General features: G+C 46.3%; 1 protein-coding gene across 3 annotated transcripts in view; it reads left to right on the top strand.

The window, feature by feature from the left end:
• Positions 1–17264, top strand: part of RBM25 (RNA binding motif protein 25) — a 228273-nt gene that overhangs the window by 96878 nt on the left and 114131 nt on the right. For 2 of the 3 annotated variants that reach the window (XM_063947680.1, XM_063947678.1), the window contains exons 4-5: positions 5715–5882; positions 6581–6647. In XM_063947680.1, the coding sequence (XP_063803750.1) occupies positions 5715–5882; positions 6581–6647 (235 nt within the window). The remainder of the gene's footprint in view (positions 1–5714; positions 5883–6580; positions 6648–17264) is intronic. The other variant, XM_063947679.1, reaches the window with a different exon arrangement.

Below are 17264 nucleotides of genomic sequence, written 5' to 3'. Positions count from 1 at the left end.
CTCGTCCGGGCACAGTATCCTAACTGAGGCTTGGAGGAGGGTCATAGGGGGAGGAGCCAGTGCACACCAGGTGATCCTAAAGCTTTCTTTAGATGTGCCCTGTCTCCTGCTGAGCCGCTATTCCCCATGGTCCTTACGGAGTTCCCAGCATCCACTACGGACTACGAGAAATAGAATTATCGGTAAGTAAATTCTTATTATTTGTTAGGTTCTGTTCCAGGTTTAATTTGTGTTATCCTGGTTTACAGGGCGTCATTAACCTCCTCTACCTTACGGTTTGTTTATTCCAGCTCTCCTCGGGCACAGTTTTACGTAGACTGGCTTGGAGGGGAGATAGTAGGGGAGGAGCTAGCCACAGTGTTAGAATTTTAAAGTGCCAGCTCCCAATTACTGCCTACTATTTCCCCCATTGTAACTACGCTCCAGTGGCCCCTGTGGAATCGGAGAAAGGGATTTATCGGTAAGTACCAAAATCCTGATTTCTTCCGGCTGTACCGCCAATTGGTGGAGTACTGCACCACCCTCTATTCGTTCCTGGGTCTGATCCACATTTTAAGGCTTTACCTCAGGAAATTAGTAAAATAAATCCTGTCAGGGAGGATGCTTCAGGATAGGAATAAGAAATAGACTACTGAGTTAATTGGTTTCCACCTCTTCCCTGACGTTGGGACAATGCATGTTTCCAGGGTATTGCGTCCGTTTCTACTACACAGTATTGTCGCTTCAGATCCGATGGCTCACATTTGCAGACAGTGTTTCTTTATCCTCTCGTTAATGAAATCACTGACCTGATGGAGGTACCACTAATAATTAGTGGACGCATCCATCATGTGGTGGCCTAAGTCAACTGTCTTTCCTAAAGTACAGTATGTGACCTTAAATCACCGCGGATTGACAACAGTGAGGCGGTTATTACATTGGTATTCATTCTGACAGGAAAATTCCTACGCCCTATCCTTGCTAATGCATGGATCTTAGAGCGGTTGCAGATTGCATAATGCAAGTTGCCCATTATTGTATAAGATGATCCTTTACAAATGATCCATTGACAGATTGGGCCTCTGAAGCTCTATCCTCTGTCAATGTTTTCTTGGATTCTATTTCTGTTCAGTCCTGCATCTCTGCCCATTCTGACGCCTATATATTCATTTTGATTGCGATTTGTGGAATTCTGCTCCCAAATAAAAGCGTGCCTTGCAGGCAGGAGCAAATAACTCTTGCAGTAAGGTGTCTGCCTTCATTATAACAGGTCATGGGTTCTCATTTTGAGTATGGCTGCTAAAAAATTTGTTATTTAAAATAAATATCAATTAAATATGTGTTCTCTTAGAAGGCATTTGTTCACCTGGAACTCGGACTTCCGATATGTCCTCTGCAGGGCTCATGGAGTCGGGTGGTCTGGTTCTCAGTGCCAACTTTCTCAGATTCCACTGGTCCGTTGGATATACCGAATTCTATCATGAGCATATATTCTGAATCTCGGGGAATACGTACCAAGCAGGATTCTTTGTTACCCCTCTTATTTGCGTTTCATCCAAGAGACAGGCTCTAATCCTTGCAGTCTGTTCGCTATCCATTGCGGGAGTATTCATTCCAATCCCTTTCCCATTAACAGGGTCTTGGGGTTTTTACTGTTACTTTCCCATCTCTGTTATATTTGGTCCATTGTTTCAAAAAGAGCTCCGTCTCATGCACCTTTTGTCATACTCATTTTCAGTGGACTTTGGTTCCGGATTTCTTACTTTGTGGAGGATGGTGTTCAGGGGTTTTCTTTTCGACCCCAGGTATCTCGGTCTTTTGGCTGAGTGCAGGATTTCCAGATCAAAATACACTCTTTTCTGCAGTTTCCTCAGGGGTCAGTGATCCATGGCATACACTTCCTCTGCAAGATAGAGGCAACTTTACAGGTGGCTCCCTTCTCCTGGTCTCATGCCTGGATTCTTTAATCTCAAATTCTATGTTATTAATCCCAGGCAGAATTAAGTTTACATAAATAACAGTTCCATATGTCACTTCAAATACGACAACACATTCTGAATCTGCCCGATAGGACTACATTTTCTGTCTTGACATGGAAGATCATAACCACAGTCACTAGTCTCTGACGTTACGGTTTTGCGTTTCAACTTTGGTTTTCAAAAACATTGAGGTCCGCAGTGGAGCGGTCACTTCAATCTCCGCGCAATCCACGACGCCTTGGCTCCAGCTCAAGGCTTTCTACAAGTGCTAGCTTTGGCAGCACATATACTAAAAAAAAAAAAATTGGAACGATACAGAGAAGATTAGCATGGTCTTGCATCCTGCGTCCAGTTGAACTTTGAAACATGTACAGTGGCACTTGCAGCTGGCGAGCCGTTGGAACGGTGTCTCACATATGCAGAGGACGGAACTTTGGGTTCCGGTAATATCGGCCAGTTCCAGAATGGACAACTGGGAAGCGGACTTCCTGGGTTGTCATGCTTTTCTTCCCTGAAGAATGTGAAATAATCCAACAGGTTTTTCTGATTTTGATGTAACTGTGTGACAAGCCGACATCGACCTCAGGGCTTCTCGTCTCTGCAAAAAGGACTTCCTTGGTACGGTGATCGTTCCGGAAATCATCTTGTGGCAATCATGGACGCCGTGTTAGCTCCATGTCACTTTCATCTGGCATATTTGTTTCTGCCTCTGGCAAGATCCAGTGAGTGCTTCAACGCATTTGACCAGTGGCTCTTTCGGTCTAACTAAATCACTCCGGAATTGCCTTTCGACACTGCTCTGCAATGCTTCAGACCAGGGTGGCCAAGGCTCCTTATAGTCTACCTCTTCGGCCAGATCTTCACTTTTAAACTGTCATCACCGGGATTTGTCTCGTCTGACGGTGGCGGAGTGATTGTGGAGAACAGCATCATCAGAGTAATAAGCTTACCTCAGTCAGTGACTATGTTTCAGGCTCGCAAACCAATCACAGTGCCCAGTAAAACTTTTCATCTTTTGGTGCGAATATAAAGGCCTCTTAACTGAAGTTCTGAGTCTTTTTCGCCTCATGTCCTTTCTGCAGAACAGTTGTCAGAAGGACTTTGTCTTCTTATCTTCAGATACAGGGATCTGCTCTAGATTTTTCTTTTCCAGAGACGGATACCAACATTCTTACGGATGTTCTGTGTTTTTTCTTCGCAGCTTGTTGCATATACAGTTTCCCTGTGTTGCTCCTGTATCTCCTTTCCAGCCTCTGGACACTTTTGGGTGGCGGTTCCTTCCTCTTACGGTGGTTTTGTTTTCTTTTGCCCATTGCCGCAGCTCGGCGTGTTTCTGAGCTGGCAGTCCTTTACTGCATTCCCCCTTTGTTGGTTTTTCTATTATGATAGAGTGGTTTTACATACAAAACTATTTTTTTTCAACAGAGGAGCTGTGGCTCAGCGCACTAATGCTAGAGGCCAGTGTATATGGAGACCTGGGTTCAAGACCAACCTTGAACCGAAACATTTGAAGCTCACTGTACGGACACGTTGTTAGTTCTTAGTGGTGCATCCCAGCGAGGTTGACTGGTATCTAAGAACACTGAGGCTCGTTGGGTCACATCAGCTACCAGTCAGCCTTATGTGTCCTCTGCTGTTCCTGTTCCTGACCCTCTGCGGAATTGTGCGACTCAGGCCGTTGAGGCCTTCTGGGCTGTTCGTGGAGGTGCCTCTATTGTGCAGCTGTGTGGAGCGGCAACCTTCACAGGATTCTATTGTTTCCATACTTTTGGTATGGGGGGATGCAATACCTCTCTTGGGCGTCTGATCTTAGGGGCGGATTTCCCACCTGTTTGCCCCCTCCCCTATCCTCTTTTGGCTTGCTTTGGGATATCACCCAAGTGTAAGTGCGCAGCGTCCCCCAGATGGATGATAGAGATTTTAGGGTAAGTAAAAAATCCAAAATTTCTCTTTCTCTGAGTCCATCTGGGAGACGCTGCGATCCCTTCCCTTTTGTCTGGCTATTGTTGGTTTTGTTTTCTCTCTCTCTGCTTTGTTAAACTTTAACTGAGGAGTACTTCCTGTGAACAGGGGGTGCAGCGTCCCCCCAGATGGACTCTAGAGATTTTACGGTAAGTAAAAAAATCAATTTTTTTTTCGGTTAATTTCTACTTATGGCAGAAGGATTGGTTTGTGTGCTTGTTTTTTTTTTTTTTTTTATTATATACTTGGGAAGATAAAGACCTCCAGAGACATTTGGAACTGCTTTGCTCTCTCCATAGTAGCAAATAATTTGCTCTGTTAGAACTTCTGTGTCCATTCTCTTTCCACAAAGATAGCCAAGCGCCACCAAAAGTGATCAGTAGAGGCACAAGCTATGTGCTCAGGCCATGGCCGTGCTGTGTTGCTATACCATGGAAGGTACCAGTATCAAGGAACTGTTTACTGGAAAGGGAGGTTATTTAAAGTGGGAAAACCCCTTCAACATATTACCATTAGTTCCAAATGTTTAACGTTATGGCTGCCTTTCTGTAATGATTTTCCTTTCCAACTAAGCATTTTTAGGGTTAATGGCTTAACTTGGTGTAAGTGTTTTTCAGTTATAGCCTATAGGCCTATCTGTTGGAGTCTAAGGTTATGTACACATTATGCGATCCCATACAATATCGTATATGATTTCGTATAGGATTGTGTTTACTCACTGTACGGTGTCTAGATCATTTGACATCGTTTTAACCAGTCTTTATTTATAAACTGTCCTCCATTTTAATTCTTTGAGAGGATTTGTGTTTTGTGCTGTGAGAAAAATTGATCTAATTTTTGGTTTTGCCATTGCTGTTTTCATTTTTATAATGGATTCCTGCATACATCAAGTTGCTGTATATTATGCTGTGGCTGTGTTGTGGGAAGCAGATAATATTGAGACTGATATGGTTGATGAGGTCTTGTTGGACAAAACAGTGGCTCTAGAAGAAGGATAGTCACTCACATATGCAGCTGCTGATGCAGATAAGAGATACCGGATAAGGAGAAGGGAGGTACCAGGATGACATCACGTACAATCAGTTTGCATGGTCGTTTGTACACACTGTACGATGTGCACATAAAAACCCACTATCGCCTCATCAAGACTGCATGCAGTCGACGTACGTCATCACATGCAGCCCGCGGGAGCTTGCATCATACGTCGGATCGTGCGTACACATTATGCAATATCGTTCAGGACCTACCAATATCGTTCGAAACGTGAACAATATTGCACAGTGTGTATGCACCATAAGTTGTGTACACACTGCTCAAGTGCATGCATAGAGCTAAACCATGTAAGATGTTTCCGCAACTCTGTATCGGCCCAATAGTGAGCAAGTTTGAGTTTAGGTTTGCGCCTCCCAGACACAGAACTCTTATAGAATAGATACAATCAGTTCTTTCGACAGTAGCAAATATCTTATAGATTGTTGATTTTCCTGCTTTTGTACATGAACAATACAAAAATAGGGGCAGATGTATTAAGCCTGGAGAAGTGATAAAGCAGGGGTAAGTACAAAGTGGTAATGCACCAGCCAATCGGCTCTTAACTGTCAATTTACATATTGGAGCTGATTGGCTGGTGCGTTATCACCTTGTACTTATCACTGCTTTAACACTTCTCTAGGCTTAATACATCTGCCCCATTGTTTGGTGTCCAGCAATATTTGCTGGTAAGTAATTAGCAACTTTTACATTTATTTACTAATTTAAAACCTAAAAAACATTCATTTTGTTTTCTGCCTTCAGGTTTTGTTACCAACAGTACCTATGGTTGGAAAACATATGGGACCTCGAAAAGACTTAATGTGTCTAAAAAATAAAGAAAATGATGAGAACTGTGGCCCAACAACCACGGTTTTTGTAGGAAATATTTCTGAAAAAGCCTCAGACATGCTTATTAGGCAGCTGTTAGCGGTAAGACTGTTTTAATGCATTTGAAATGTTCTAGGTATTGTGATTAGATCATTTTTCTTATAGTAGTATAGTGTAAAACTGCAATAAATAATAGTCTTGTTATATTTCCATTGATACTTGCGTTACTACCTTAAAGTTTTTGAGGCATTTTGGTACTTTTGTGAGCGGAAAGCACTTATTTAATTGGAGGTTACGGGGGCCTTAAACAAACAAAGTTCCCTTTTAATAGCTATTAGTATAGGAAATTTCAACAAGCTTTCAGAGCACTGAGGCTTGCAGTGGGGCGCTGTTGGCTGAGCTCTCGGTCAGTCACGTGACCACTCTACTGGTTACACTCTGCTGGGGCCAGCTCTCGAGCTACCTGGTCAGTATCGCAGTCACAATGGCACAGTCACTGTAGCTCATCAGATTGGAGCACTAGGATAGTGGAGGGTGGCATGTAAAAAGGACCTGGCTTTAAGTGCCCATGATGTTAGGACCTGGGTTTAAGTGCCCATCATGATAATCCTGATGAGAATACTGATTTTGATAACTTAAATAGCATTCATACAATAGGCACAGTGCAGGGCTAATGCTATATGTTAAATTTCTAATGATTATGAGCACACATACCACATAGTAAGGCTCCCTTTACCAAAGGTGATAAAGCCCGTTTTGGGTTTTTTTTTCTTTTCTTTCACCACCTCTTGTTTTTATAGAAGTGTGGCTTAGTCTTAAGCTGGAAACGAGTACAAGGGGCATCTGGGAAGCTTCAAGGTAAGTGTGGTATGTAAACCTTTCATTTACTTTTCCATCTCACTGAATACAGTAGTTGTAGTTTTGACACAATTAACAGTAAAGTAATTTAAAGTAAATTAATTAAATGCTGGTTTATCTAAAATTCTAACACTGCATGTCTCTGGCATAGGTCACATGTAAACTTATATACATTCCAAGCACATGGCAGTATGTGTTTACTATTTGCACTATTTCTCTAGCATCCCTAAGGGATATTGGGGACACATTAGTACGATGGGTATAGACGGGGTCCAAAGGAGCCAGTGCACTTTAAATTTCTTTGGGGGGGGGGGGGGAGTCTAGTTTCCTGCCATTGCCTCCACTGGTACCAAGACGGAAATACTCTGGTCCGGCGTTCAAAGCCGTTAGGCTTCAGTCCTTTCAAGGCTGTGGTAGAGAAACAGTCACGCCTTGTAACGCCAGGGCGCTAAAGTCACCAACAAGCCAGTGGCTTTCAATTGTAGGAGCGCGCCTTCAGACATTACATTTGCCGGTATTCCAGACATCCACTGATGGATGTATCCGCTATTTAGTGTTAAAAGAAAGCTGTCTCCCGCCACTGCGCTTTTTCAAGACAGGACTGCCTCTGTCGGACGACAAGAAGGCGTTTTGGCAGATTGCCATTCAGTCTCTGCTGGATTCAGCCGTTTTTAATTCCAGCCCTGGTACACCAACAAGGTCAGGGTTATTATTCCCATCTGTTTGTGGTACCGAAGCCGGAGGACTCCGTCACAGTCTCAATCAGTAAGTCACTTACTACAGATTGCAGATGATATTTCTGCGGTCAGTAATTGCAGATTTGGAGCCACAAGATTGCATGATTGCGCTTCATCTCAAGGATGCGTACTTACACATTCCGATTTGGTCACCTCATCAGAGGTTCTTGCGTTTTGCAATACGCCACAACCATTAACAGGCTCTACCGTTTGGCCTCTCGTCAGCGCCTCGGGTATTCACCAAAGTGATGTCTGTGATGATAGCTCATCTCGGATCCCTGGCAGTGATAATCGTTCCGTACTTAGACGATCTGCTCATAAAAGCTCCGTCTCAACAGATGCTCCTCCAACTTGCGCTGCTAACGTACACCACGGTTGGAGTGTCAACTTCAAGAAATAGCATCTAATTCCGTCTCAACGACTTCAATTCCTAGGTATGATTCTCGATACGGTAAATCAAAGAATTTACCTACTACAACAGAAAGTACAGATTATTCGCCATCTGGTACAATTAGTGCTCAAGCCACGCACACTCTCTGTACATTTGTGTATTCGCCTATTAGGAACAATGGTGGTGGCTTTCGAAGCGCTTCAGTTCGGAAGATTTCACTCGCGTCCATTTCAACAGCATGTGCTCGCACAGTGGTCGGACCTCGCATCTGCAGATTCCCCACAGGGTGAGGTTGTCGGCAAGGGCGAGGGTGTCTCTACTCTGGGGCTCAAGGTACACAATTTAACCGCAGGCGGCGGCTGGAATTGAATAATTCTAACGGCGAACGGGAGTCTCAGAGGTTGGGGAGCTGTAGTTCAAAATTGTCAGCGACCGGGTCTCTGGGCGGATCACGGCAGATTGCTGTCTATAAATGTCCTGGAACTCCGCGCAATTTGCAATGCACTACGACAAGCAGTACACATGCTTCCCTCTCAGACTGTCCAAGTGCAGTCAGACAACGCGACGGCAGTCGCATACATCAACAACCAAGGAGGAACGAGAAGCCGCATGGCAATGCGGGAAGTAGCTCGAATCCTCAATTGGCAAGAATACCACCAGGTGATATTGTCGGCAGGGTTCATTCCGGGAGTGGACAACTGGGAGGCGGATTATCTCAGCCGTCGGGATTTTCATCCAGGAGAATGGGCATTAAATCCAGAGGTGTTTCAAATGTTGGTCCACAGGTGGGGTTACCCTCAGGTGGACCTGATGGCATCTCGCCACAATTACCAAACGCCCCAGTATGTGTCCAGAACGAGAGATCCAAGGGCAGTGGCGGTGGATGCTCTCACAATCGCGTGGCCGTACAGCCTCGTGTATCTGTTTCTACCGTTTCGGCTGCTCTCTCTGTTGCTAAAACAGTCACAGTCATACTAGTGGTGCCTCATTGGTCTCTGAGAGCTTGGTTCTCGGATCTCCGCGGACTACTCGCAGACTATCCTTGGCCGCTCCTACTACGTCCAGACCTGTTACAACAGGGTCCGTTCTTTTACCCCGATTTAGCGCGGCTGCGTTTGACGGGGTGGCTGTTGAGACCGCCCTCATAAGAAGAGAGGGCATTACAGTATCGGTTATACCAATCATGTTACGAGCTAGGAAGCCGGTTACGGCAGCTCATTATTACAGAATTTGGCGTGCCTATATAGGTTGGGGTGAAGCTCGGAAGTTTCCAACATCATCTTTCAAGTTATCCCGTCTTTTGTTATTTCTACAGACGGGGTTAGATGGAGGACTGCGTTAATCTACACTAAAGGTGCAGGTATCTGCGTTGTCAATTTATTTTCAAAGACGATTGGCTCTATTGCCGTCGGTACACACTTTTCTACAAGGTGTCCTCAGAGTACAGCCTCCATTCATTCCACCTACAGCGCCATGGGACTTGAATCTGGTTTTAGATTTCTTACAGTCTTCATATTTTGAACCCTTACAGCAAGTGGATATTAAGTTTCTCACTTGGAAAACAAATTTTCTTCTAGCCTTAGCTTCGGCAAGGCGTGTTTCAGATTTGGGTTCCTTGTCATGCAAGCCACCGTATTTGGTGTTTCATGATGACAGAGCGGAACTTCAGACGAATCCCGCTTTCTTACCAAAGGTAGTGTCATCTTTTCACATCAATCAACCAATAGTAGTTCCTGTGTTAACAGCACATTCTGGAACTCTGGATGTGGTACGCGCATTACGCGTTTATGTATCCCGAACGTCTACAGTTCGTAAGACGGATACGTTGTTTGTTTTCTATGATGCTGCCAAGATGGGTTGGCCAGTTTCTAAGCAGACCTTATCCAGATGGATAAAACTGACTATACGTCAGGCTTACCTTAATGCTAGATTACAGCCGCATACATCAGTAACAGCTCATTCCACACGTTCTGTGGGAACTTCATGGGCAGCTGGTCGTGGAGCTTATACGACGCAGCTTTGCCGTGCGGCTACATGGCCTTCAGTGCACACGTTTGTGCGCTTTTACACGTTTGATACGTTTTGCGGCATCAGCATCTAGCTTTGGCCGCCTAGTGTTACAGGTGTCAAACAGCTCTCCCGCCCACGGGGGAAGCTTTGGTACGTCCCAAGAGTACTCCAGTGACCCCTAGTGGATGAAAAAGAAAATAGGATTTTGGTACTTACCAGGTAAATCCTTTTCTTTGAATCCATAGGGGGCACTGGACGCCCACCCAGAGCAGTTTTACCTGGTTTGTGGTGAGCTCAGGGGATCTTATGGTAACACATTTTCACTGACTGGTTCAAATTTTCTAGTTCTATCGTTTATGGTGTCAACTGTTTCGTTGTCAGTTACGTTATGTGTCAACTTTATGGTTGTCCGTGATGTTATAGGTAATTCTCCATTGTCAACCTCTCTATCGTTCCTGTTCGGCTCAGTAAAAAACACTGAGGTACTCTGGGAGTATGGAGGGGAGGACTGTTACTGAATTTGAATATTCAGTGCCCTGTTCCTGCGGAAGCCGTCCATATCCCAAGAGTACTCCAGTGCCCACTATGGATTCAAAGAAAAGGATTTACCTGGTAAGTACCAAAATCCAATTTTTGTGCACATTACTTATTCCTAAAGGGGAAATCGTTGTAAACAAACAGTTTTCACTGATATAAAAACGCTGACAGCGTCACTGGGGTTCTCTAGCGTTGAGTGTGCTGGTGCCTTCTCTTCCTCTGTGTCTCCTCTCACATGCAGTAGGGCAGGCTTGCATTGAAAAATGTGTAACACCAGATTCTCCCCACTCTAATCTGGTTCCATTTCATGTGAGCAGTGTAGTCGGTCCTCACAAAACGTTGAGGAGATTGTGGGGGAGGGTCACGAGCCTTCCTGGCTGGTTCAGTCAAAACTATGATGTCTGATCTGTCATCTCAGCTCACTGCAAATGCCAACAAAACACAAGAACTGCAACAAGTAGTAGCAGATCTAGCTGCCAGGGCTGATGTTCCCCATCTCCCCCCCTTCCCACTACTGCAGGTCCACATAAACGTGCTTTACCTGCACTTCTATCAGATACTGATGATATACCGGATGATGGGAACAATGTGGATCACATAGGTGGCGATTTCACTCCTACACAGGGTATTGAACCCCTCATTTTAGCTATAAGGGATGTGCTAAAGCTCCCCCTAGGGGACTCTGCAAATCAGCAGTCATTTTTCCGCCCTCAAGACAAACTGACTGTCACATTTCCTGATTCTAAAGAATTAGATGATTTATTTAAGCTAGCCTGGAAAAATCCAGATAAGAAATATCCGGTGTCAAAACTGTTTTTGTATACATTCCCCTTTGCCCCTGAGGGCAGAAAGTTCTGGGAAGAATCTCCGGCTGTAGACGTCTCAGTCTCTCGCCTCTCTAAGAAGGCGGTACTCCTGGCTCCGTGCTCCTTTACAGTAAAGGACCCGGGGGACTGAAAAATTGAAACCACACTGAAATCTATCTACATTGCTGCAGGTATATCTCAAAGACCAGTCATTGCAGGTCGATGGTTGGCACATGCAATTCATTCCTGGGCTACTCAAATTCAGGAGGGTCTCTCGGGTGACATGTCCCTGGTTACTATGGTAACTTTCCTAAAACACATCGAGGACACGGCAAGAGTCCTCTGTGACTCACTAAAAGAGATTGGTAATATTAATGCTAGGACCACTGCTATGGCTGTGTCAGCACGCAGAGCCATATGGTTGCGTTAGTGGATTGCAGACGCTGACTCCAGATGCAATGTGGGATCTCTTCCCTTTACAGGTGAATGGCTCTTCCGAGGTGAATTGGATGCATGGATCTCCAAAGTTACTGCTGGGAAATCCACGTTTCTTCCCTCGGGGGCTCTGCCTGCTAGACGTACCTACCCGGGACCGTCTACTCAGTCCTTTTGGACCACCAGATTTCAATCTAGGGCCAGAGGTGCATCCAATGCAGCTAGAGGCACCAGAGGTAAACCTAAGAAACCAGCTTTTGCCAGCTCTCAGGAACAGAGCACCAGTTCAGCTTTCGCAAAAACCTCAGCATGACAGTGCTCGCCCACTCCGGGAGGATCTCGAGGTGGGAGCTCGGTTACGTCACTTCAGACCACATCTGGGAAAGTTCCTGCCAGGACGCCTGGGTAAGGGACCTTATTTCTCAGGGTTACAAACTGGAGTTCGACGGTGCTCCTCCCCAACGATTTTTCAAATCAAGTGTACCAGCTTTGGATAATATGCGTGTTACGCTACTACAGGCCATCACAAAGTTGGTCCAGTCCCAAGTCATTGTTCCAGTACCCCTGCAAAAGCAAGGACAAGGTTACTACTTCAGTCTGTTCATAGTGCCAAAACCAGACCGGTCTGTGAGGCCAATTTTGAATCTGAAGTCCTTGAATCCTTACTTAAAGGTTTTCAAATTCAAGATGGAATCTTTGAGAGCAGTGATCGCAGGCCTGAAACAGGAATTCCTAGTGTCCCTGGATATCAAGGACGCCTACCTGCATATCCCAATTTGGCCTCCTCATCAAGCCTATCTGAGGTTCGCCCTGCTGAACGATCACTACCAGTTCTAGGTGTTACCCTTTGGCCTGTCTACCGCTTTAAGGGTCTTAACGAAGGTGATGGCGGAAATGATGTTCCAGCTCAGAGTCCAGGGGGTCAACGTTGTCCCTTACCTGGACAGAAAACAGAGAGTTGTGGTAAATGGAGTGCATTCACAGGAGGGAAATGTTACCAGTGGAGTACCCCAGGGATCTGTACTTGGACCAGTGCTTTTTAATATCTTTTTCTCGTCCTAGTGGATGCTGGGGTTCCTGAAAGGACCATGGGGGAATAGCGGCTCCGCAGGAGACAGGGCACAAAAAGCAAAGCTTTAGGATCAGGTGGTGTGCACTGGCTCCTCCCCCTATGACCCTCCTCCAAGCCTCAGTTAGATTTTTGTGCCCGGCCGAGAAGGGTGCAATCTAGGTGGCTCTCCTAAAGAGCTGCTTAGAAAAGTTTAGCTTAGGTTTTTTATTTTACAGTGAGTCCTGCTGGCAACAGGATCACTGCAACGAGGGACTTAGGGGAGAAGAAGTGAACTCACCTGCGTGCAGGATGGATTGGCTTCTTTGGCTACTGGACATTAGCTCCAGAGGGACGATCACAGGTACAGCCTGGATGGTCACCGGAGCCTCGCCGCCGGCCCCCTTGCAGATGCTGAAAAGAGAAGAAGGTCCAGAATCGGCGGCAGAAGACTCCTCAGTCTTCTTAAGGTAGCGCACAGCACTGCAGCTGTGCGCCATTGCTCTCAGCACACTTCACACGGCAGTCACTGAGGGTGCAGGGCGCTGGGAGGGGGGCGCCCTGGGAGGCAATGTAAACCTATTTTTTGGCAAAAAATACCTCACATATAGCCTCCGGGGGCTATATGGAGATATTTAACCCCTGCCAGAATCCGTTGAAGAGCGGGAGACGAGCCCGCCGAAAAAGGGGCGGGGCCTATCTCCTCAGCACACAGCGCCATTTTCCCTCACAGAAAGGCTGGAGGGAAGGCTCCCAGGCTCTCCCCTGCACTGCACTACAGAAACAGGGTTAAAACAGAGAGGGGGGGCACTAATTTGGCGTTAGAAATATATAAAAAGATGCTATAAGGGAAAACACTTATATAAGGTTGTCCCTATATAATTATAGCGTTTTTTGGTGTGTGCTGGCAAACTCTCCCTCTGTCTCTCCAAAGGGCTAGTGGGTCCTGTCCTCTATCAGAGCATTCCCTGTGTGTGTGCTGTGTGTCGGTACGTGTGTGTCGACATGTATGAGGACGATGTTGGTGAGGAGGCGGAGCAATTGCCTGTAATGGTGATGTCACTCTCTAGGGAGTCGACACCGGAATGGATGGCTTATTTAGGGAATTACGTGATAATGTCAACACGCTGCAAGGTCCGTTGACGACATGAGACTGCCGACAAACAATTAGTACCGGTCCAGACGTCTCAAAAACACCGTCAGGGGTTTTAAAACGCCCGTTTACCTTAGTCGGTCGACACAGACACGGACACTGAATCCAGTGTCGACGGTGAATAAACAAACGTATTCCTTATTAGGGCCACACGTTAAGGGCAATGAAGGAGGTGTTACATATTTCTGATACTACAAGTACCACAAAAGAGGGTATTATGTGGGATGTGAAAAAACTACCTGTAGTTTTTCCTGAATCAGATAAATTAAATGAAGTGTGTGATGATGCGTGGGTTCCCCCCGATAGAAAATTATTGTCGGTATACCCTTTCCCGCCAGAAGTTAGGGCGCGTTGGGAAACACCCCTTAGGGTGGATAAGGCGCTCACACGCTTATCAAAACAAGTGGCGGTACCGTCTATAGATAGGGCCGTCCTCAAGGACCAGCTGACAGGAGGCTGGAAAATATCATATAAAAGTATATACACACATACTGGTGTTATACTGCGACCAGCGATCGCCTCAGCCTGGATGTGCAGAGCTGGGGTGGCTTGGTCGGATTCCCTGACTAAAAATATTGATACCCTTGACAGGGACAGTATTTTATTGACTATAGAGCATTTAAAGGATGCATTTCTATATATGCGAGATGCACAGAGGGATATTTGCACTCTGGCATCAAGAGTAAGTGCGATGTCCATATCTGCCAGAAGATGTTTATGGACACGACAGTGGTCAGGTGATGCAGATTCCAAACGGCACAAAGGTGTATTGCTGTATAAAGGAAGAGGAGTTATTTGGGGTCGGTCCATCGGACCTGGTGGCCACGGCAACTGCTGGAAAATCCACCGTTTTTACCCTAAGTCACATCTCTGCAGAAAAAGACACCGTCTTTTCAGCCTCAGTCCTTTCGTCCCTATAAGAGTCATATTTGCCCAGGGATAGAGGAAAGGGAAGAAGACTGCAGCAGGCAGCCCATTCCCAGGAACAGAAGCCTTCCACCGCTTCTGCCAAGCTCTCAGCATGACGCTGGGACCGTACAGGACCCCTGGATCCTACAAGTAGTATCCCAGGGGTACAGATTGGAATGTCGAAACGTTTCCCCCTCGCAGGCTCCTGAAGTCTGCTTTACCAAGGTATCCCTCCGACAAGGAGGCAGTATGGGAAAAAATTCACAAGCTGTATTCCCAGCAGGTGATAATCAAATTACCCCTCCTACAACAAGGAAAGGGGTATTATTCCACACTATATTGTGGTACTGAAGCCAGAAGGCTAGGTGAGACCTATTCTAAATCTAAAAAAATTTGAACACTTACAAAGGTTCAAATCAAGATGGAGTCACTCAGAGCAGTGATAACGAACCAGGAAGAAGGGGACTATATAGTGTCCCAGGACATCAGGGATGCTTACCTCCATGTCCCAAATTTGCCCTTCTCACTAAGGGTACCTCAGGTTCGTGGTATAGAACTGTCACTGTCAGTTTCAGACGCTGCCGTTTGGATTGTCCACGGCACCCCGGGTCTTTACCAAGGTAATGGCCGAAATGATGATTCTTCTTCGAAGAAAAGGCGTCTTAATTACCCCTTACTTGGACGATCTCCTGATAAGGGCAAAGTCCAGGGAACAGTTGGAGGTCGGAGTAGCACTATCTCGGATACTGCTACAACAGCACGGATGGATTCTAAATATTCCAAAATCGCAGCTGATCCTGACGACACTTCTGCTGTGCCTAGGGATGATTCTGGACACAGTCCAGAAAAAGGTGTTTCTCCCGGAAGAGAAAGCCAGGGAGTTATCCGAGCTAGTCAAGAACCTCCTAAAACCAGGAAAAGTGTCAGTGCATCATTGCACAAGGGTCCTGGTAAAAATGGTGGCTTCCTACGAAGAAATTCCATTCGGCAGATTTCACGCAAGAACTTTTCAGTGGGATCTGCTGGACAAATGGTCCGGATCGCATCTTCAGATGCATCAGCGGATAACCCTATATCCAAGGACAAGGGTGTCTCTCCTGTGGTGGTTACAGAGTGCTCATCTTCTAGAGGGCCGCAGATTCGGCATTCAGGATTGGATGCTGGTGACCACGGAGGCCAGCCCGAGAGGCTGGGGAGCAGTCACACAAGGAAAAAATTTCCAGGGAGTGTGATCAAGTCTGGAGACTTTTCTCCACATAAATATACTGGAGCTAAGGGTAAATTTATAATGCTCTAAGCTTAGCAAGACCTCTGCTTCAAGGTCAGCCGGTATTGATCCAGTGGGAAAAACATCACGGCAGTCGCCCACGTAAACAGACAGGGCGGCACAAGAAGCAGGAGGGCAATGGCAAAAACTGCAAGGACTTTTCGCTGGGCGGAAAATCATGTGATAGCACTGTCAGCAGTGTTTCATTCCGGGAGTGGAAACTGGGAAGCAGACTTCCTCAGCAGGCACGACCTCCACCCGGGAGAGTGGAAACTTCATCGGGAAGTTTTTCCACATGATTGTGAACCGTTGGGAAATACCAAAGGTGGACATGATGGCGTCCCGTCTGAACAAAAAACGGGACAGGTATTGCGCCAGGTCAAGAGACCCTCAGGCAATAGCTGTGGACGTTCTGGTAACACCGTGGGTGTACCAGTCGGTGTATGGGTTCCCTCCTCTGCTTCTCATACCTAAGGTACTGAGAATTATAAGACGTAGAGGAGTAAAAACTATACTCATGGCTCCGGATTGGCCAAGAAGGACTTGGTACCCGGAACTTCAAGAGATGCTCACAGAGGACTTATGGCCTCTGCCGCTAAGAAGGGACTTGCTTCAGCAAGTACCATGTCTGTTCCAAGACTTACCGCAGCTGCGTTTGACGGCATGGCGGTGGAACGCCGGATCCTAAGGGAAAAAGGCATTCCGGAAGAGGTCATTCCTACCCTGGTCAAAGCCAGGAAGGAGGTGACCGCACAACATTATCACCACATGTGGCGGAAATATGTTGCGTGGTGTGAGGCCAGGAAGGCCCCACGAAGAAATTTCAACTCGGTCGATTCCTGCATTTCCTGCAAACAGGAGTGTCTATGGGCCTCAAATTGGGGCCCATTAAGGTTCAAATTTCGGCCCTGTCGATTTTCTTCCAGAAAGAATTGGCTTCAGTTCCTGAAGTCCAGAAGTTTGTCAAGGGAGTATTGCATATACAACCCCCTTTTGTGCCTCCAGTGGCACTGTGGGATCTCAACGTAGTTCTGGGATTCCTCAAATCACATTGGTTTAAAACCAGTCAAATCTGTGGATTTGAAGCATCTCACATGAAAAGTGACCATGCTCTTGGCTCTGGCCTGGGCCAGGCGAGTGTCAAATTGGTGGGTTTTTTCTCAAAAAAGCCCATATCTATTTGTCCATTCGGACAGGGCAGAGCTGCGGACTCGTCCCCAGTTCTCTCCCTAAGGTGGTGTCAGTGTTTCACCTGAACCAGCTTATTGTGGTGCCTTGCGCCTACTAGGGACTTGGAGGACTCCAAGTTGCTGGATGTTGTCAGGGCCCTGAA

Source organism: Pseudophryne corroboree, chromosome 12 (genome assembly GCF_028390025.1).
Source record: "Pseudophryne corroboree isolate aPseCor3 chromosome 12, aPseCor3.hap2, whole genome shotgun sequence".
NCBI lineage: Eukaryota > Metazoa > Chordata > Amphibia > Anura > Myobatrachidae > Pseudophryne > Pseudophryne corroboree.
This window is presented reverse-complemented; position numbering and strand designations above follow the sequence as displayed.